At 59.1% G+C, this 19874-nt stretch overlaps 5 protein-coding genes across 5 annotated transcripts; 2 read left to right on the top strand and 3 right to left on the bottom strand.

Moving 5' to 3' along the window:
- Nucleotides 1-3934: 3934 nt before the first annotated feature.
- Nucleotides 3935-6493, bottom strand: A1Q1_01435 (uncharacterized protein; the record flags this gene model as incomplete). The annotated part of the gene is made up of 1 exon (XM_014324474.1): nucleotides 3935-6493. The coding sequence occupies one exon, from the start codon at nucleotides 6491-6493 to the stop codon at nucleotides 3935-3937; it is 2559 nt and encodes an 852-aa protein (XP_014179949.1).
- An 858-nt stretch (nucleotides 6494-7351) lies between these two features.
- Nucleotides 7352-9865, bottom strand: A1Q1_01434 (uncharacterized protein; the record flags this gene model as incomplete). Its single annotated transcript, XM_014324473.1, has 3 exons — nucleotides 7352-9153; nucleotides 9322-9444; nucleotides 9649-9865. The coding sequence occupies 3 exons, from the start codon at nucleotides 9863-9865 to the stop codon at nucleotides 7352-7354; spliced, it is 2142 nt and encodes a 713-aa protein (XP_014179948.1).
- Nucleotides 9866-10844: 979 nt separating this feature from the next.
- Nucleotides 10845-11090, bottom strand: A1Q1_01433 (uncharacterized protein; the record flags this gene model as incomplete). Its single annotated transcript, XM_014324472.1, has 1 exon — nucleotides 10845-11090. One exon carries the CDS (start codon nucleotides 11088-11090, stop codon nucleotides 10845-10847), a length of 246 nt encoding a protein of 81 aa, XP_014179947.1.
- A 1205-nt stretch (nucleotides 11091-12295) lies between these two features.
- A1Q1_01432 (uncharacterized protein) lies at nucleotides 12296-16274 on the top strand (the record flags this gene model as incomplete). The annotated part of the gene is made up of 12 exons (XM_014324471.1): nucleotides 12296-12614; nucleotides 12681-13012; nucleotides 13051-13483; nucleotides 13528-13976; nucleotides 14049-14206; nucleotides 14244-14358; nucleotides 14414-14973; nucleotides 15436-15452; nucleotides 15503-15555; nucleotides 15605-15892; nucleotides 15930-16168; nucleotides 16235-16274. 12 exons carry the CDS (start codon nucleotides 12296-12298, stop codon nucleotides 16272-16274), a joined length of 3003 nt encoding a protein of 1000 aa, XP_014179946.1.
- Nucleotides 16275-18959: 2685 nt separating this feature from the next.
- A1Q1_01431 (rho1 GTPase) lies at nucleotides 18960-19612 on the top strand (the record flags this gene model as incomplete). The annotated part of the gene is made up of 3 exons (XM_014324470.1): nucleotides 18960-18971; nucleotides 19071-19171; nucleotides 19216-19612. 3 exons carry the CDS (start codon nucleotides 18960-18962, stop codon nucleotides 19610-19612), a joined length of 510 nt encoding a protein of 169 aa, XP_014179945.1.
- Between the last annotated feature and the right edge of the window lie 262 nt (nucleotides 19613-19874).

Genomic DNA, 19874 nt, shown 5'->3' with positions numbered 1-19874 from the left:
GTAACGCCCCTGATAACATGCGGCTGTTAGGCGACGAGGCGGGTCGACGGGGTCTTGGACCCATGGCCTCGGGCGGGCGGAGGCGCACGGCTCAGGTCTGGCATCTCAGGCGGCGCAGGCTTGGAACCTTGGAACATCTAGGCAAGCTTGGGCGGCTTGGGCTACTGGCCCACGGGCTTTGGTGAATGATGGATCGGGCGGCCTCGCAACGGCGCCGCATTGAGCCGGAACACTTGCTCCACCCTGGCTCGAGTGCTTCATGACTAAAGTCTACGAGCCCAGCCCAGGTGCACCCAGCTGACAGGTGTGTGACGTCGGCCTGGAAGCAAGCCAGGCGGGCCAGGCGGCCAAGCGGCGCGAGGATACGTGGGCCATGAGCTTGCGCCAAGCGAGCCGGACGCTTCCCCTAGGGTTCCTTGCGATTTCCTGCGCCGACCCGTCCGCCGCCCGCTCTCGCTGGCCCTCGCTGCCTCGCCACTGTTTGTCCGACCGCAGGCGGCAGCGGCTACCAAAGATGGAAGGTGGGAGGCCGTGAGGGTCCGTCATGTGCAGGCAGGGGCGGACGGTGGACCCTGAAAAACAAAAACAATCTCTTCGAGTAGTGCATCTTTCTTGGCTTGGGAGTGCAGGCTCGGCCGCCGAGGGCCGGGTCCGACTGCCGCAGGTTGCCATCAGAGGCGAGGTATGTCATTATAAACGCGTGGGCAGGAGGTTTAGGCTCAGGTGTACGCGAAACAAGCGAAGGAAGCCAGGCTCGGTGTCCTCGAGTCCAATGTCGAAAAATTACTCGGGACTCATCGATTCGCCCAATCGCCTACGTCATCCACCCTTCTGCCTTGATGCTGCTTTGTTACAAGCATTCCGCTCCACCTCGCTGATAGTCATGCATCATCGATTCCCATACTCCCCTGCGGGCACGTATGCTTCTGTGCACTGGCTCGGCACCATGGGCTTCTGAATGGCGGAGCATCAATCATGATGACGGGCAACTTTGGAGAGGTGTGATCAGCCATGGCCTGCGAGAAGAAACTGACGAAAAAATGTCGGCCACTGGACCAGTGACGTCGGGGGGCAGAACAGGTACGGCAAAGGTCGTAATCTCGTTGAATTCGCGGGCAAACGGCCGAGTCGTGGTCGAAGTTTACACAAAGTTACGCCGTGACACCCTGAGGCGGCTCGAGGGGGTCCTGACGAGACCTAACGAGGCTTGCCCAGGAACCAAGCAGCACCTCGAGGATGCAATCGTCGATGTTCTCATTTGTTCTTCGGAATTGCCCAGGGTGCCCGCCCGTTTAGGCATCCTGGTGTCAACACTCAGGAACCTTCTCGCCCACGCCGAACACATCGGAGGCCGCGCCTGCATGACCAAGCCAGATCTTTCGGAAGGGGGACGAGGTCCAGGAGCACTTCGGACAGCAGCGAGCAGGATTGCAGGCATCGAGAGCGCAGGGAGCACAGATGGGGCGCACAGGGCAGAGAATCGTTCCGAAGCCAGCGAAGACCACGAAGGCTTTACGATGTTTGGCCCATGAGCAGCGGTAACATCAGAAACAAGAAGCCCGCAATCAGAGTTCGGACCTCGGTCCGCGGGGACCCTCGGGACACCCGCTTGTGTCGGAGGGTGCTTGCTGCTTTGGCGAAGCGAGTGAAATTCGGACAGGACAATCGGACTGATGCTCTGCGCCGCTCAACGCCGCAGCCCCGCCGATCCTTCCAGCTGCGGCCGCAAGTGCGGACTTCGGAGTCAAGCAGGCTCCTCCTACACCGCAGACTATTCACCGAACTGAGGGCCTGCAGACCGCCGCTCAGATCCGGACAGCCAGGGCCAGAGAGATCCAGCGGAGCAGTTGCCTCAGCCTCCTGGGCAAGCTGACAAATACGGCTGACCGTAAGCAGACCTCAAGTAACCTGAGAAACACATGGCCCCTTCTGCTCTCCGTTGGCCGCCCGTCCGCCCTAGAATTAGAGGATTTGCATGGGAGGCCGTTCTGCCCTTCTGCGCCGCTGACCCGCTGCAATCTTGCAGCTTGGGCCTGGGCTCTAGTGTGAGCCTCATGAAGTTCGAGCAGATGCTCGGAAGGGGCGGATTCCAGAGTGTTTTGGTTCCGATTACACTGGTGAACTGGACAATCTCACCCGCTACATGGACACCGAGGACATGACGGATGCCCAGAGTTTAGAGGTTGGAACATGACCTCACATTGCAGGTCCCATTCCGCGATCCCGGAAGTGACCCGAACCCTCTCCCTAGGAGCCCTCTCTCCCTAGGCCAGCGCCGCCAGCGGACATTGCTTACATACCGCAGCCTCATGTCATGTTCGACATGGCTTGAACACGGCTTGACACGGCCCTGTCGACTCGAAACAGATCGTAACTAATGCACGGTGGGAATTGCAGTTGCGAGCATACCGCGTAACCAAATTGCATTCCAGTGTGCCAGTTTCAGTGCCGGTTGGAACATTCCGTCAACATTGCACGCGCGCGCAGGCTGGCACATCTGTGAGCTTGCGGGTCATCTCGCAGATCGAGCAGAGTTTAGCGGCATGTACAAGTTTCTTGGTCAGATGACAAGCACGACCGAAACCTGGGAAGAGCACTTGGTACGATTGTGGTCTCGGAGCGTTTGCCCACCGGGCATCCAAGGTCACGCAATGCGACGGTGGAGGTGACGCACAGTGGATGACAAAGCCGTCTCGTTGGGGAGGCGCAAACTGCGCAACGTCCTGGAGGACACGGGCAGCAGGGTGGCGCTCAACGCTCGCCCACGATACAGAGCGGGCGTGCACTTGAAAGCCGAGCCGAGGCGCCGAGGATTGCAGGCGGCACGGGCCGCGCAGCCGGCCACGCGCGCACGCATGCCAAGGATCCGACCAAGAGATCAAGACACGCACGGCGCACCCCATGTTCACCCAAGTTCTAGGCTCTGAAACACCCAAGCTTGACAAGAGTTCGCGTTGCAAGTGCCCCACTTCTACGTCGCGAGACCATTCTCTCGGCAAGGCTCGAATCCGCAAGACTGTTGTCTGAGCGTGGAGGGGGCGACACGGGGCCCATCCCATCTGGATAACGCATTCCGTTAGCTACGAGTCGAGACGCGTGAGCGTTTCGATCGGGTCCGGTATGCGATTCGTGACACAGCACGCGACGTAGATACCTGTACATGAGAACAATCAGGAGCTGGGTATCCGACAGGTCTCGCGAAACCCGAGACTCGTCGACGACTGCTGACTGGACGTCCATGATCCGAGCTGTCTAAGCTTCGAATGTCGACCTGCGTTCTGCACAGTCTAGCTCATGTCGCAACGCTTTTAACGCTTTTGCCGCTCATGTTGCACACACCGCCAACGGAACCGACTCAAAGGCTGTTTTATCCCGGCCCACGTCTCGTGCTCTTGTCAGCAGAGGAAGTACTCGTACTGCACGGCCCTTCTGTATTTGGCACATGACCAAGATTGCGTCCTGGGCGCAGAGATAACGCGTCACGCACGGCCCGCCTCGGCGCCCTTTGCGCAAGAGGCCGAGGGGACGGGTGCCGAGCGGAGCGAGTTTCCGGCCACGTTCTCCTTTATGAGTTCAAAGACGCCTTTCGCTTTCGACGCATCATCGAACGCAGGCCGGTGGGCTCTCTGATCGACTCGAGTGCTCTCAGTTCAGTTCCAGCAGAATGTGCAACTATGTGTGATTCTGATTCTTGGATACATGCTTTCAGACTGTTCTTCTTTTGACTTGTGGCTTGTTGGCTCGATGCAGGGAGACAAGACAGACAACTATTCGACTTAATTACTACATACCACACGGTCTTACCGTGCGTTCAGCTAATGCCGCGTGCGTGCTTCATTGCTTTTCGTGTCTAGGACTACCCTCCCTCGGAGATGGGTAGTCATTGATGCAAGAGGGAGGGGGGAGGATGGGGGAGAGAGGCTCGCTAGAGCGCTTAGGGGAGCTGGCCCGCCTGCTCGATGGCATCCTTGGTCTTCTTCGCATCGTCGTCAATCTTCTTCTGCTGCTCAACAGCGGCCATGGGCGCGTTCGGGTCGGGCTTGGCAGTGAAGCTGAGCTCGTTCGAGTCCTTGCCGTCCTCGGTCTTGACCGTGTCGACAGTGACGATCTCGCCGTCCTTGATCTCGCCGTTGAGCATGCGGAGCGCGAGCGGGTTGGCGACCTTGTCGCGCACCATGCGCTGCACGGCACGCGCACCGTAGCGGTCCGAGTAGCCCTTGGTCGCGAGCCACTCGCGCGCGGCCTTGGTGACGTCGAGCTTGATGTGCCTGTCGGCGATACGGCCCTGGACCTCGCCGAGGCGAAGGTCGACAATGTCCTCGATGACGCTGGGCGGGAGCTTGTTGAACACGACAAGCGCGTCGAGACGGTTGATCAGCTCGGGCTTGAAGAACTTGTTCACGTCCTTGAGCACCTGCGCCTTGGCGCTGTCGCTGACGGAGCCGTCGGGCTTCATCGCACCAGGCTCGTACAGCGCCTCAGCACCGAGGTTGGATGTGAGCGCAATGATGGTGTTGCGGAAGTTGACGACGCGGCCCTGGCCGTCGGTGAGCTGGCCCTCCTCGAGGATCTGGAGCAGAATGTTGGCGACGTCGGGGTGGGCCTTCTCAATCTCGTCAAAGACGACGACAGTGTACGGCCTGCGGCGAACAGCCTCGGTCAGCTGGCCGCCCTCCTCGTATCCGACGAAACCGGGGGTGGCACCGACGAGACGCGAAATGGTGTGCTTGTCGTGGAACTCGGACATGTTGATCTGGATGATGGCCTTCTTCTCATCGTCGAAGAGGAACTCGGCGACCGCCTTGGTGAGCTCGGTCTTTCCGACACCGGTCGGGCCGAGGAAGAGGAAGGAAGCGAGCGGGCGCTTCGGGCTCTGCAGACCAGCACGAGACAGGCGGATCGCGTTCGCGACAGCCTTGATCGCCTCGTCCTGGCCGACAACGCGGGTCTTGAGGCACTCCTCCATGTTGATGAGGCGCTCGCGCTCGCCCTGCATGAGCTGCGTGACGGGGATTCCAGTCGCCTTGGACACGACGGCGGCAATGTCCTCGGTCGTGACCTTGTCCTTGACGACGAGGTCGCCACCCTTCTTCGTCTCGGCCTCGAGCTCAGCCTCGACCTTGGGCAGGCGAGCCTGCAGGTCGGGAATGACCGAGAAGCGGACCTTGGACGCCTTCTCGAGGTCACCGTTACGCTGGGCATTCTCGAGCTCAATCTTGGCGTACTCGAGCTGCTCCTTGATCTTGCGGATCTCGCCGACACGCGAGCGCTCGGCGTTCCAGACCTTGGTGATCTCGGCCTGCTTCTTGCGGTCCTTCTCGAGCTCCTTCTCAATCGTCTCCTTACGCTTGACAGCGTACGGGTCCTGGTCGTCCTTGAGCGATCGCTGCTCCATCTCGAGGTTCATGATGCGGGCGTCAACGTCCTCGAGCTCCTTCGGGCGCGACTCTTGCGCAATCTTGAGCGAAGAGCACGCCTCGTCGAGCAGATCAATGGCCTTGTCGGGCAGGTAGCGGTCGGTGATGTAGCGGTCCGAGTAGACGGCGCACGAGACGAGCGCGGCGTCGCTGATCTGCACACCAAAGTGCGCCTCGTAACGCGACTTGATACCACGGAGAATGGAAACGGTCTCGCTGATCGTCGGCTCGGGAACGTACACCTGCTGGAAACGACGCTGGAGCGCCGGGTCCTTTTCAATGTACTTGCGGTACTCGTCGAGGGTCGTGGCACCGATGAGCTGGAGACCACGCGCGAGCGCAGGCTTGAGCATGTTGCCAGCATCGACGGATCCCTCCGTCTTTCCGAGGTTCATGATGGTGTGCAGCTCGTCGATGAAACAGATGGTCGAGTCCGAGTTGGCCTCAATGTCCTTCATGAGGTCCTTGAACTTCTTCTCAAACTCGCCGCGGACGCCGGTGCCCGCGATGAGGCCACCGACGTCAATGACAAGTAGACGCTTGCCCTGGAGTGACTCGGGGACCTCGTTGTTGACGATGCGCTCCGCGAGGCCCTCGACGACAGCCGTCTTACCGACACCCGGGAGACCGAGGAGGACAGGGTTGTTCTTCGTACGTCGGGAGAGGACAGTGATCATGCGCCTGATGACATCGTCACGACCAATGACCGGGTCGAGCTTGCCCTCGCGCGCCATCTGCGTCAGGTCGATCGAGTGCTGCTCCAGCGTCGACTTCTTCTCCCCGCCCTCCTCCTCGCCGGGCGCCTGCTGCGGGTACTTTGGGAAACCTCCTCCGGGAGGCATCTGTCCTCCGGGAGGGAAGCCGCCCATACCGCCGCCGCCACCGCCGAAGCCGCCCATGCCGCCTCCAGGTCCGAAGGAGAAGCCGAACGGAAACTGCGGCGGCCGTCCCTGGTAGTGTCGGACGGCCATGGCAGCGGTGGTAGGAAGAGCGATCGCGCGCGGGTTCGTGGCCTTGGCCCGCATGGCCGCACGCAGTGGTGCCGATGTCGGTCTTAATCTTGTGATTGTCGACATTGTTCTGAGTGTGTGTCGAGTGATGTGCGTGAGTGGTAGGGGGTAGAACTGAGACAGTTCTGTTTCTTCTGTCTGCTTTAAAAGAGGTAACGTGCAGAGGAAAGGGGAGGAAGGAATTGCTCGGAAACCCGCACCTCGGTGATGATATAGGTGAGAAGTGAGGGTGCCAGAGTGATATCAGCGGTTCTGGGTGCCTCCAGGGGGGTTACGGGGGTGCAAATGGTGTTGCTATTGGGCGTCTAATGGACGATGACGAACTGTTAGTATTCTCGTAGAACACTCGAAAGTTCCAGTTCACAGGGGATAATGCTCGGGTAATCTGGGGTCTCCGCGATAATCAGGGTTCCGACATGACGTCGCTCACAGTGCGGGCTCGACCACCCCCCCTTCCCTCGGACGCCTCATTCCACACCCATCGATCCTCTTCCAAGCTTCGGTCTCCATGTCCTGCGGAGCAGAGAATTCCCCCTAGCCAATCGACGGCGCACCTCCGTCCACTCATCTCCGAGGTCGCTCGGCTAGTAAACGAGCCCTCCAAGCCACTCTCCGATCGGGTCCGGCTTCGCATCGAGATGCACATGGAGAGTCACATGTCTAAAAATAAGCTGCACACCCGCCACTGACGCTGTGTGTCTGGAGTATGCTGCAGCGTGGCCCCGCCTGACTGATCTGCGCGATGAGACGCTCAACAGCAATTCCGAGCACGGTGAGTGGCAAAGGAGCGCACAGATACCAGAGATACAGATGAAAAACTAGTGAAAATCTATCACTACTGTGGCACCGATCGCATACGGCTCGGACCTCGAGTCCGTGTGCGAACGCCGGCGCCTGCTCCGCCCGATGCCCTCTCTTCAACGCCTACGCGTTCTGCACGTAGTAGTTGAAGTTGTAGTCCTTGGGTGTCTTGGTGTAGCTGAATTTGCCACTCGTGTCGAGCTTCTTGACATCCTTGCCGCCGCGCTTGACCGTGACCTTGACCGCACCCTCGGCGCTCGCCACCGCAATCTTGTTCATGCCCTTGTCGAGCTTGAACGTCGCCTTGTTCCCGCCGCTCTCGAGCACAACCTCGGAAGCCTCCGCAAGCAGGACGAGCGCATACGCGTTGTCGTCGGTCCAGTCGGCGTGGTCCGGGCGCGGGTTTGTCGGCGCACTCGGCTTTGCGTTCTTGGGATGCGGGCGGGACCAGACCCAGATCTGGTCGTTCGGGGCGGGGAACGAGCCCTTCTTCCACGCCTCGGCGTAGTACTTGATCAGACTCGAGAGGCCGGTGTGCGGCATGTTGTCGGTCCAGCCCTGCGACTTGGGCTGGTCCTGCGGGTCGCCCGGCTGCGCGACGTAGTGTGACTCTCCCCAGTCGTTCCAGCTCACAAACTGGAGGTGGTCAAACTTGTTGCGGATCGAGAGGAGCTGTTCCCAGCGCGTGGCGAGGAGCCAGTCGTCGGACCGGTAGATCCAGTTCTTGTTCCACGAGTCCTTGCCGTAGTACGTGAAGAAGAAGGGCGAGATTCCCGCCATGTAGCTCTTCCCACCCAGCGCGGAGAGGTACTGGTTGTCGCTGTCGAGGGTCGGGTTCGCGTTCGAGGCCGGCCACTGCCCGTTCCAGTTCATGACGCCGTCGAACCAGTTGGAGCCCCCGAACGTGTCAGGCTTGGCAAAGTGCGCGGGCATAAAGTGGATGTCGACATTCTTCTTCTTGACCTGCTCACGGTAGTACTTCCAGCCGTCCTGCACCGAGCCCTTGCCAAACTGGCAGTTCTCGCCTGCAAACGTGCTCACGAGCACCTTGTTCTTGTACTTGGCCTGAGCCGAGTTGCCTGCGTACTTGGCCGTGAGATCCGCGATGCGGTCGGCGTCACCGGTCGAGGCGCACGGGAACGATGTCATGTCGAAGCTGAAGAAGAGCCTAAAGTTCTTGCCCTGTGCAGCCTGGTAGGCGTATTCGATTGATTTGGGCTGCCAGTCGTCCCGGCCCATATTCAAGACGAAACCATCAAAGCCAGCATCGAGGGCGCCCTGGATGTCCTTCGTCCACTTGTCCTTGTTGTACGAATGCGTGTTGCCGACCATGTGGTGCGCCCAGAGGAACTTCTCCCCGTTGCCGGCGATGGAAGGCTTGTTCGCGTTGATGAGCGTCGCGGCGTTCGACGAGACGATGGCCTTGTCCTGGCTCTGAACAGCGTTTGTGGCGCCACTGGAGACGTTCACGTCCTTGTGATCATCCTTCTGCTCATCTTTGTTGCCGTTGTTGCTGTTGTTGTTGCCATTGCCGTTGTTGTTGCCATTGCCGTTGTTGTTGCCATTGCCGTTGTTGCCCTGTCCATCGGTCACGCCCGTCCTCCAGATATCCAGCTCCCATCGCCCACCGCACGTCTTGGATGCGTCCCCACTGCAGGGTGTTTTACACCCATCGACGCCGCCCGCCGTGCCATAGCTGTCTCCGCAGAAGCACTGCCTTCCATCCTCGAGACCAGCCATCTTGAAGCCACTGGACCGGCAGTGGTCGACGCATGCCTCGGGTGTCATCGCTCCTTCCGACCAGTACGCGTGGGGCAGGACGCGATTCGACGCATCGCGGTAGCATCCGACGTGCTCTGCTGGGCCATAGTTGGTCGCTCTTTCCTCTGCTCTGGGCTTGCTAGCGGCGTCCTTGGCCGCATACACTGCATGTCAGTCTGGGCTTGCTGTGGGGTAGATGACCGTAGTAATGCAACGGGCGCCGCAAGGAAGGGCGATATCTGATAGCCCTGAAAAGATCTGAATGCTTCCAAGGCACCCGATGAGAAAGGCAATAAGAAGGGAATGGCGGGTAGCAGCCAAGTAAAACTCACTGTTCATGTGGTAGATGGCGCCACACTTGGACTCGGCGTGTTCGGGGCAGTCCCAGTCGCATTTTCCGGAATCGACTTGCTCTCCTTCGTGGCGCACGTCGTCGCACCAGCACTCGACACCGACTGAGGAATGTCAGCAAGATGCTGTGATGCAGTTTGGCAGAAAGAGCTGGGAGCGGGGATTGGCCAAGCTTCGCTTCCCTCGAAAAAGTCTTGGACGCGGGAAGCATCCCGTCTCAAGCGGTGCCGCTCCCAGTCGGCCATGCCCGACCGCGTTGAGCTTTCATCACTCTGACGCGCATAACGCGCATGGCCATGTTTACTCACACTGCAGACCGGCATAGGTGAACCCTCTGCTAGCACATGCGTCAACGCAGACGTCGGGGCTGTTGTCCGTGGTGAGGGGAACCTTGAATCTGAGTACACGCTCCTCCGAGTCGGCGATACAGCCCAGGGAGGTCCACTCGGCGGCCGTTGTTCGTTTCGCGATAGGGTGTGCCGCGGCTGTGCCCAGCACAGTTAGCAGAACAGGTGCCCACATCATGGCGGTGGTCGGTTTTGCGGCGGTTTGGGGAGAGGGGAGAGCAGATCCAGCCGGAATCGTTCGCTACTTTTAAGTCACTCGGCATGGTGAGGCTGAGGACTTCAGAGGGTGTGGTGATGCCCTGACCGCGTACCGTAGCAACAGCTATTGTGTTGAGAGACAACGTAAACGGAACCCAGGCCGGCGGCACGGGCTCGTATCGTGTCCCGAAGGCGCTGCAGTCTTCCCAGTCACGTTGTTGGCTGCTGTCGCACTCCCTGCCCCGACGAGCTGTACTGGTCGGAGCTGATGTCATTGTGCGGCTCGTCCTGCTGTCAACGCAATTCTTGGATCCCCATTGTTGTGCCCGAACACCGCGGTGGGGAGGAACAAGGAGGGACGAGACCGAAAAGTTCGGGCGAAAGGCACACCTCTGCTTGGTGCTGATATGACTGTCAAGCATGCCCATCCCTGGAGCAGTTACGAAACACCGATCTCCTGGTAAGCCGATGTATCAGGAGCTGGTGGCCAAGGATAGCCAGACGGGTACGTTCCGGTCGGGTGTTGCCCTCTGCGAAGGTGATTGAGCGCGGGATGTATTGTTGTTGTCTTTTCGCGTGGCGAACGGGTACGAAATCGGCCCGATGACGATCTGCGATACGTTGTTGTCGGCAGGGGAGCTGCACATCGAGGGTTGGAGCTACCAGCTCAACGGGGAGTAAAGAGTCCTGAGGGGAGCGCGGATGCCGTTAGATGGGACCGGGTTCGAGCCTGGGACGGGCGACTGGATGCCGTTCTTGTGAGGAGGGCGAAAGATGTCCTGCATCACACAGGCAAGCGTAAGGTATACGTTCCCTCGCATGAAATCGTCATCGAGCTCCAGAGATGCTCAAACCAGCGATCGCGCGCCTCGCGGACGTTATTCGCAGAGCCGCTTGGAGGAGGAAGGCGACCACCATGTGGGCGTCTGGCGGTCATTTTCGGGCGGGGAAGCTTATCGTCATGAAGCACCGAGCATGTCGGACTTGTATTTGATACTGACAGCATTGAGGTACTTTCGTTTTGAAAGCACTGTCCGAAGGTATCGGAGAGACATTCTGGAGCAAATTGAGAAGAGGAGGTTGTGACTGCGAGGAAGTGCTTGCGAAACCGGGTGCTCACGACCGAGTCCCAAAAGAGGATGTCGGGCGGGGAATACCTGGTAGAGGGATGAAGGTGTCCCGATACCGTTGACAATTGAGGACATTGCGCATCGGGAAGAGAGACAAGTGACATTGTCGGAGTTGACGGGGGTGAATCTTGCCTGGGAGGCCCCAGGGCGAATGCTGTAGGTTACGACGTTGCGGCTAATGCTTCCATCCTTGTCGGACAGTGGAGCTTTGTATGAGAGCCCGTCCGTGTTTTCTGGGTGCCATGGGCCATGGGTGTCGCAGCTCGAAAGAAGTCACGTCTTGTCGAACTCGCTCGGCAACCAGATTGGGGGAGAGTGTCCTTGCTAGATCCCTCCACTTAACGATAACGGGACGTTTGAACTTGCGACAGGTTCAGGAACTCAGCCGAGCCCAACCAGACAGGCGCAGAACGCACAGAATACCCGCCCGCGGACTGCTTTAGACAGCGGATCTATGTTGCCGCTTCATATCACTCATCAGCGTTCCAATTAAAGCTTCAGAATCTCCTTCGTCATCGTCTCCTCCACAGTTGTCGACGTCTAGACTACGCATTCGTTTCATGCCGCCGACGCCCGACATTGAGACAGGCGGCCCGTGTCACAACGCGTTGCCGACTGTGCAACAGTAGCCGGCGCGGCCTCAGCCTTCCTCCTCCCTCCGTACTGGCTGTCGTGCAGAGCTGCTGTTCTCCTTGACAGTGCCTCACGCGATCACGTTGACTCTACCCACTCACACACCCACACACTGACAGAGACAAAGGCACACGCCCGTCCCCCTGAGGATGCGCGCACCCCGGTCTTTGCGCCTTGCGCAGTGGCCCCTCCACACTAGACCGCACACCCGGCGCACGCCGTGGCTCATCACTCCTGCCTAGCCTGCCTTCTGCGGAAGAAGCCTGTGCCTCAGGTCCCCCCAGATCGCGGGGCGCCTGGCCCCTCAGAGACGTCACTGCATTGTTATTGTGACTGCCCTACAGCACACAGACACGGGCGTGTCACCACGCTGATCCTGCACCCTGTGCTCACACCTTCGCCGATCACCCCCCCCCCCCCCCCCTTTCGCCTTCCCTTCCGCTCACTCAACACGACACTGGTCGAGTGCATGACTCAACTCTCCACTCGTCTTCCTTTCTCTCACCCCATCATTCGCCTCTCATCACCCTCCCCCCTCCACACTCCTCTTCCTCCAGACCCTCTGCGAGAAGCCAAAGCCACGGCGTGCTGCTGTCTAGCCGTCGTCTCCAGGCTGATCGCATCGTTCCGTCCATCAACCGCGCAAAATGACGTCTTCCCTGGCTCAGCGACCGATTAAAGAGTACGATAATGACCCGGGCGTGGACCATATCCTCGCCGACCTACTCTCGACTGCGTCCGTTAGGTCTGAAAGCAGCGGTTCCAACGGTACACCTCGTTCAAACAAAGTGCACCGTGGTGGACGCCCGCCCTTCCCTCCAGGACCCTCCCAACCGACCCCCCGATTTGCGAAGGAGAAGCGACACTACTCTTACCCTCAAGGGACCGACGATAAGGCAAAATGGCAGTTCTGGCCCAAGACCATGTGGCTTGGCTCCCTCACCGGGCCGGAGTTTACACGAGTGAGTGCATGACCTCCTGGGGCAGCCTAACGGTGACAGATGTTTGGCGGCTCCTGTGAATATGGGCCAGACCAAGACCGACGCGGGCATGGCCACTCCTTGCTGGCCTTTGACTTCGAGCGCGAGCTTCTTGTGATGAGAACCGTCTTCCAACTCCCTCAAAAGAAGCTTCCACTTGCTTTCAAGCCCCTTGACGCCCAGCTCAGATTCAACGATATAAGCCGCCGCGGTATTCACATCGTGGAGGAGAAGAGGGGCACACTCTGGCGAGTTGTCGTCACGGTTAGTCTGCGGCGCCCTCCCAAATTCGACGCCCCATTGGACGGGGTGCACTACATGGCTGATGGGAAACGCCTCTACAAGCGTCGTGCTACTCTGATGGACTTTGTCCTTTGCGAAGTTGTGAGTCGGGCAATCGGTTACCCAGCTGACTCAATAAGGCGGAGAGTCGAGCCGGTGTTCTGAGGGCTATTCCCGAGGGCCCAGCGGCGAACCCAACCTTCTGGGACACTTACCGCTGGGAATTCTTGCTCAATAACGATGAGTACAGAAAGTTTTGTCACTGCTCCGACCGCTTCCGCACGCTGGCTCAGGAAGACCCCGAAACAGACCTCGTTTCTCTCAACAAGCGCGAGTGGACGCGGACTCGCAGGCTCCACTCAGAGTGGACCGTTCCAGACCTCCGCAGCCTCGACTTCTCGAGTCGCGCTCTCGTGGAGGGTCTGATCGGCCACGGTATCGTTCGCCCCATCGACGTCGCAGAGCTTCTTCGAGCTCTCGATGAGTTTGCAAAGGCTTTGCCTTTCCGTCAGCGCCTCCTGACCAACCTCTTTGCCGAGGAGCGCGTGCGGAATGTCTACACGGTGGTCAAGCGTGAGTGTCAGCGGCATCTACGGCGGGGCTGACCATAGTTCGAGCGGCTGCGCTTCGTCGTGGGGAGTTTCCCGTCTCCCGGCATATCGTCATGATTCGCACGGTTACGGTTACGCCGACTCGTGTCCTTGTGGGTCCTCCTCAGCCTGAGACGAGCAACTCCGTTACGCGCCGCTATTCTGACAAACTCGACGCAATCATACGTGTCCACTTCACGGACGAGGGCGAGCGTCTCAATGTCCAGAAGTTTACCAAGCCTGCGGATGATGCCTGTCCTGAGAAGGGGCTGATGGCTCGCGTGCGCCGGGCGTTGCAGTATGGCATCGAGGTTGCAGGGTGCCGATACTACCCAGTGGCTTCGTCCGGTAGCCAGCAGAAGGACCACAACATGTGGTTCATCGATCACACGGTCATCGATCGCCCGGAGCTTTCGAGGTGGATGGGCCAGGTGAAGGAGCAGGTAGTGGCCAAGCATGCGGCACGTTTGGGCCTGGTGAGTGTACGCGAGACCGAGTCGGGCTGACTGTTTAAGCCCTTCAGTGCGAGCCGTGCTGTTGCTCTTAAGGTGACAGTGTCTGACCTCGCCGACGTCTTTCGCAACGGCCACTGTTTTACAGATGGCTGTGGCGTGGCCGGCATCGACGTCATGCGTCAAGCCGCCCGGAGCATGAACAACAAGCGGAAAACCGGTGAGGCCCCATCGGCACTGCAGTTCCGTCTCGGGTTAGTACACACTTTCAGCGCGAGCTGACTCCTCCAGAGGCGCCAAAGGCGTGTTGGCATACTGGCCTGGCATGGCAGGCAACGACGAGATCCTTATGCGCCCATCGCAGACCAAGTTCGAGAGCCGGCTGAAAGAGTTGAACGTTGTCAGGGTAAGTCGACGTCTTCAGAACGCTGCCAGAGGTAGTCTTGGAGCCAACAGATCAGATTGCAAAGTATCAATCCGCGTTCTTGAATCGCCAGTTCATCAACATCATGTCAGCCTGTGGGGTTCCCGACGCGCTCTTCGAGCAGTTGTTCGTCGAAGCAACGCAGGCTATCGAGGGGCTTCCAGAGCGAGCCGTGTTGCGCGACCTTACCAAGGACGATCTTGTCCTTTTCCAGCAGTACACAGAATTCCCAATGGTTCAAGTCATTGATGCTGGCTTCGCCCGAAACCCGATGATCCAGGACCTCGCGCGACTTGTGGAAGCCCGAGCTCTTCAAGACCTCAAGTGGCGCGCTCGAGTGAAGCTTGATATGGGAGTCTATCTCATCGGCGTGGCAGACGAGACAGGGTTGCTGAAAGAGGGCGAGGTCTTCGTCCAGTACCAGGTCACTGAGAACGATGAACCTGTAGTTGTAACCGGCGCCGTAGTCGTCTGTCGTGCGCCTGCTCTCCACCCTGGGGATGTCCGGACCGCAAGGGCCGTCGATCACCCACAGCTGCGTCACCTCAAGAATGTCGTAGTCTTCAGCATCAAGGGCGCCCGACCTCTTCCAAACATGTGAGTGATCGAAGTAAATGGTGCTAACGAGAAGGCTCGGCGGTGGCGACCTTGACGGTGACGGTGAGATCTGATTTCATGGTCCTTATTGACGTAAACAGACTTCACAGTCATCTGGGACCAGCGTTTTGTGGGTCCTCTGCGGATGCACACTCCCATGGACTACACTGCGCCTCCGCCCAAAAAGGTCAAAGAAGTCACCCAGTACGACTTGAACGAATGTTTCGTCCAGTACATCCTGGTGAGGTTTCGAGCTTCTCAGGCAGCTGACATTAGAACGACATCCTCGGTCAAGTCGACAACAGCCACCTGGCCCTGTCCGATCTTGAAGGTCCTACTGGCCCGAGGTGCCTGAAGCTCGCTGAGATCCACTCGGTATGTGTAGTGCGGTACAATCTTGCTAACTGCAGACGGCGTGAGTTCCATCAGGAGCTGATGGTGTGCACTTGCTGACTTGGGAAGAGTCGACTTTGCCAAGAGTGAGCCACCAAGAAGAATTGACGTGACTGACTAGTAGCTGGCATTGCAGCCGAGTTGACGACGGAACTCAGGCCAGAGAAGTGGCCCGACTTCATGGGGAAGGTGGGTCTGTTCATGTTTGTCGCCCACTAATCTCGAGCGACCCTCGCAGACCTACAAGAGCAAGAAGGTCTTGGGCGTTCTTTTCCGGCGCGTCCAAGCCGACCCAAAGTTTGAGCCCTCTGACATCCGTCGGTCTGCGTATGACCCGGAACACTGGCTCTGGGGCCACCCCCAGTATCACGACATTTACACCCGCCTCATGGCCGTGAAAGCAGGCTACGAGTGCGACATGCACTATGCTATGCGCCGGTTCTCTGCGACAGAACTCGAGATCGTTTCCGGGATCGTCACGTATCACAAGCAGAGAAAGACGTCGAGGGATATCACGGAAGTCAGCGTGAGTTTTGCATGGGCGATCAAACTGACGCGAGCAGGAATCCCTCAAAGACCACTACGAGCATATCACGAACCTGTGTCGCGAGCAAGCGCGCAAGTGTCTCGAGGGGTTCAGCCTTCCTGCCGGCTACACTGCCATGCAGATCGTCGCGGTGCACGCGTACTTCCTAACGTATGGCAAGCAGTTCATCCAGCAGTGGGAGAAGCAAGGTCCGCAGATGCTTTGGGACCCACAGGCTCCCCAGGCGCCATACGACCAGGATCTCCTCAAGCCCAAGTAAGTTGTGGCAAGCGGCGCCGCTGACAAGCAAAGGCCTATGGTTTCGTTTGCCTGGGTCTTCAGGCAAGAGCTTCTCGAGCTGGCGCAGATCTCGGCGTTCTGACGCGTTGTGGCTGTTACCGCGCCATTGTCCCGAAAGTTGCGCGCCGGTGACTGGAGATGATCGGGATCGTGAACGAGCATGCGGTGAGATGGTGCAAGCACGTCCACGTTGAGAGCATATGTGCGAGTCTGTGAAGAACATGACCAACTGTAGAGCCTTGTATCATGAATAAAAACATAAAAATTGTGCAGAGCCTCGTTGCATCAGTCAACAACGTCAGTCCAGTGGCCGCACGACGAAACAGGGGCTTAGTGGAGCATGGAGTAGAGAAGCGACTGAATTGACGCGAACGCGTGTCGCGTGTCAGCCGTCCGAAAGAGGCAAATGTCGAAAGCGCGTGAGTGTCTGCCGCGGTATGCCTATGCTCCTCAATCGCAGTGCCCCATCGGGACGTCGCACTCCGCGAGATCCTGGGTAGCGGTCCGGGCCTGTGGGCTATGGCCTGTGGCGACTGTAGTATCTGCAGCTGCACGGCCTGCACGGCGGTTCGTTGCAGCGTTGCAGCGATATCCGTGGTCAGCCATGTGTGAGTGAGATTCGAGGTCTCGAGGTCTCGAGGTGGTATATTGGTAGAGAAGGTGTGAGGCGCAGCGCAGCGGGCCTCGACTCAAGGGGCGTATCGGGCGTCCAGCGCCCTCGATCTGCGACATGCGACATGTGTAGCGTACTGCGCGCATCGTCGGACCGTCGAGCGTGCGCGCGAGCGGGGCGAGCGGGTCAGTAAAGAGTCTGGACTGGCGATCGGCCAAGAGACGATCTGGTCTACTGTGATCGCTCAGCACGCTCAGATAGACAGATGTGAAGGGACATCGAAGTGTGCGTCATAGAATCATAGGACGCAGTGAGGCCGAGGTGAGGAGGAGCCGATGCGTCATATTTTAGGAAGGAGAGTAAGGGAAGAAAGACTAAGGGTCAAACTACCTGTCTAATGGTCTAATGAGCAGTTGCGTGGTGTGCTGTTGAGCGCGGATCGCAGCGCCTGCAGCGCCAGCAGCGCAATGCATGAGTCATATGCCTGTGCACAGATGTGAGCGGCTGAGCGGACTGGGCACCCGCAGCAGCAGCTTCTCACACCCCGTTGCCTCGTTGCCTGCTTCGTATCAATGGCTCGCTCTGCGCTCTGCGGGGCTCGCTTGACGGCTGGCGATGCCGAACCCAGGCCGGCGGCTGCACCGCGGGCTACAACCGGCCGTGACTTTCCTGCGACGCTTCTTCATTCTTCACAATCTTCACGTACCCGTGCAGCTGCCGAACCGAACAGCGGTTCACTTCCTCGGCCAGGCCAGCCTGGCTCACGAGGTCAACAGGCAGAAAGCGCATTAACCGGATGAGGGAAGCCATTATGGGGTGCGGATTAGCGGGACCAATTCAGCACAAGGCTGCAGTAACAGGTACGCTCGTGAGGGTAAGGACGCCCTTGGCGCTGCCCTGTGCTGGCCCCTCACCACTGTTGGGGTCGCAGGCCTGTCTTCCAGGACTACAGACAACAGGCTCGCCAGGCGTCGGTCTCCGCAGGCACAAGGTCTTGTCTGTGGACGGACATGTCAGGTCCTGCGAGCCTACGCGAGCCTAATGATGAGCAAACCGTGCATGGAGTGACTTGCTGTGATTATTCTGGGTATAGGCGGTGCATAGTGTCTAGCATGCATGCGGAGGTGCGGGCATGCCGTGTAGCCCAGCAGGCAGCGTACGGGACGAAAGCAGGCAGAGCCATAGGCAGGCACCGTAGAGTGGTCCCATCACCCACCACCGCCGCCTAACGCCTGGCTGGCCTGGCTGGCCTGGCTGACTGGCGTGTCTGGGTGCTGGGCTGCCTGGGCGCCCGCCTGGCAGTCGACCATCCACGACCACCGTCCCTACCCTGGCCCCCGGCCCTTGCCCTTTGCCTCCCACCTGGCACTCTCGATCTCCATCCTGCCTTTTGCTCTCTTCAACTTCACTCAACCAACCACCTCTCCCACCTCTCTCCCTTCTTTCATCCATCCTCCCCACCCCTACTCCACCACCACCACCACATCAACAATGTCCGGCGAGATCAGAAGGAAGCTTGTCATCGTCGGTACGTGTCCCCCTCCCGCCGCGATCCCCAGTCCCAATCCCCACCACACACCGCGCGCCTGCCCAGCCCGCCCGCGCACTGTCGTGTTCCCCCCCCTCCCATTCACCAACAATGTCCGCCTCCAACCATCCCCTCTCGCCACTCCGCTTCGTCCGCTCTCCACCTCGAGCATGCACGCTCCGACCCACAGCATTACCACTTCTCCATGCGCATCTCTGCCCTCCCTATCTAGCCCCCAAGCATCCCCGCGCACAAAAGAAAACATGAAAACTGACTAGCAGGTGACGGCGCGTGCGGCAAGACGTGTCTGTGAGTTTTGCACCGCCGCGTGACACAGGGTTCCCTCCTTTCCACCCATCCCATCGTCGTGGTCGCCAATGGTGTTGTGTTTTGCGGCGTTTGTGAGCGTGCGATCGAGCGCAGTCACAGTCTCAGACAGAGGTGCAGGTGCATAAGCGACTTGCGCCGCCGCCGCGCTTTTGCCGCACAACCGCAGTCATGCGGACACACACACACAAACGCACTTGTGATTGCGATGATGCCGAGGAAGATCTGGGAACCCGCACGCTATCGATGCAACCCCCGTGCCAGTACTGACGTCTAGTCTCATCGTCTTCAGCAAGGGCATGTTCCCCGAGGTACGTGCGCGCTTGGGCCTTGATCCTTCCCTCCTCATGGCGATGGATCAGGCTGCTTCTCCGGGATGACACGCGGACCGACCCCGCTAACAAGATCAGGTCTACGTCCCCACCGTCTTCGAGAACTACGTTGCCGATGTCGAGGTCGATGGCAGGAAGGTTGAGCTGGCCCTCTGGGATACCGCTGGTCAGGAGGACTAGTGAGTTGTCGCTTATGCCAATAACTCGATGACTAACGTCACAGCGACCGTCTCCGTCCCCTGTCGTACCCCGACTCGCACGTCATCCTTATCTGTTATGCGGTCGACTCGCCCGACTCGCTGGACAACGTTCAAGAAAAGTGGATTTCCGAGGTCAAGCACTTCTGTTCGGGACTTCCCATCATCCTCGTCGCGTGCAAGCAGGACCTGCGTGACGACCCGAAGACCATCCAGGACCTCGCCCGCATGAACCAGCGCCCCGTCACCAGGCAGGAGGGGCAGGCCGTTGCCCAGAAGATCGGAGCTACCGCCTACGTCGAGTGCTCGGCCAAGAACGGAACCGGTGTTCGCGAGGTCTTCCAGACGGCCACCAAGGCTGCCCTGTCGGCCAAGAGGCAGGGAAAGAACGGCAAGCCCAAGAAGCCTTGCGTCGTCCTCTAGATATGTAACTTATAGCGAGCTCTGCGTGTCTCTGGGCGCACGCTCCGCCCGAGCTTGATCCCAACCTTTGTAATGCTACCCTCGACGCCGTTTCATTCATCCTCTCATCCTCAAGATTTCCCTCTCCTATCCCCTACGATGTGCAGTCGCTCTTTGGATCGCCCAGCTCCAAGGCGTTGTTCATAATCAAACACCACCTTACCACGCTGTCGTCTCCATCACCTGCCTGTTACGCTTCCACCGACGAACAAACGCACCACCC

The sequence above is a fragment of the Trichosporon asahii genome (genome assembly GCF_000293215.1).
Source record: "Trichosporon asahii var. asahii CBS 2479 unplaced genomic scaffold scaffold00050, whole genome shotgun sequence".
Taxonomy (NCBI): Eukaryota; Fungi; Basidiomycota; class Tremellomycetes; order Trichosporonales; family Trichosporonaceae; genus Trichosporon; species Trichosporon asahii.
Note: the sequence above shows the minus strand (reverse complement) of the source record. Positions and strands in the feature narration are given on the sequence as shown.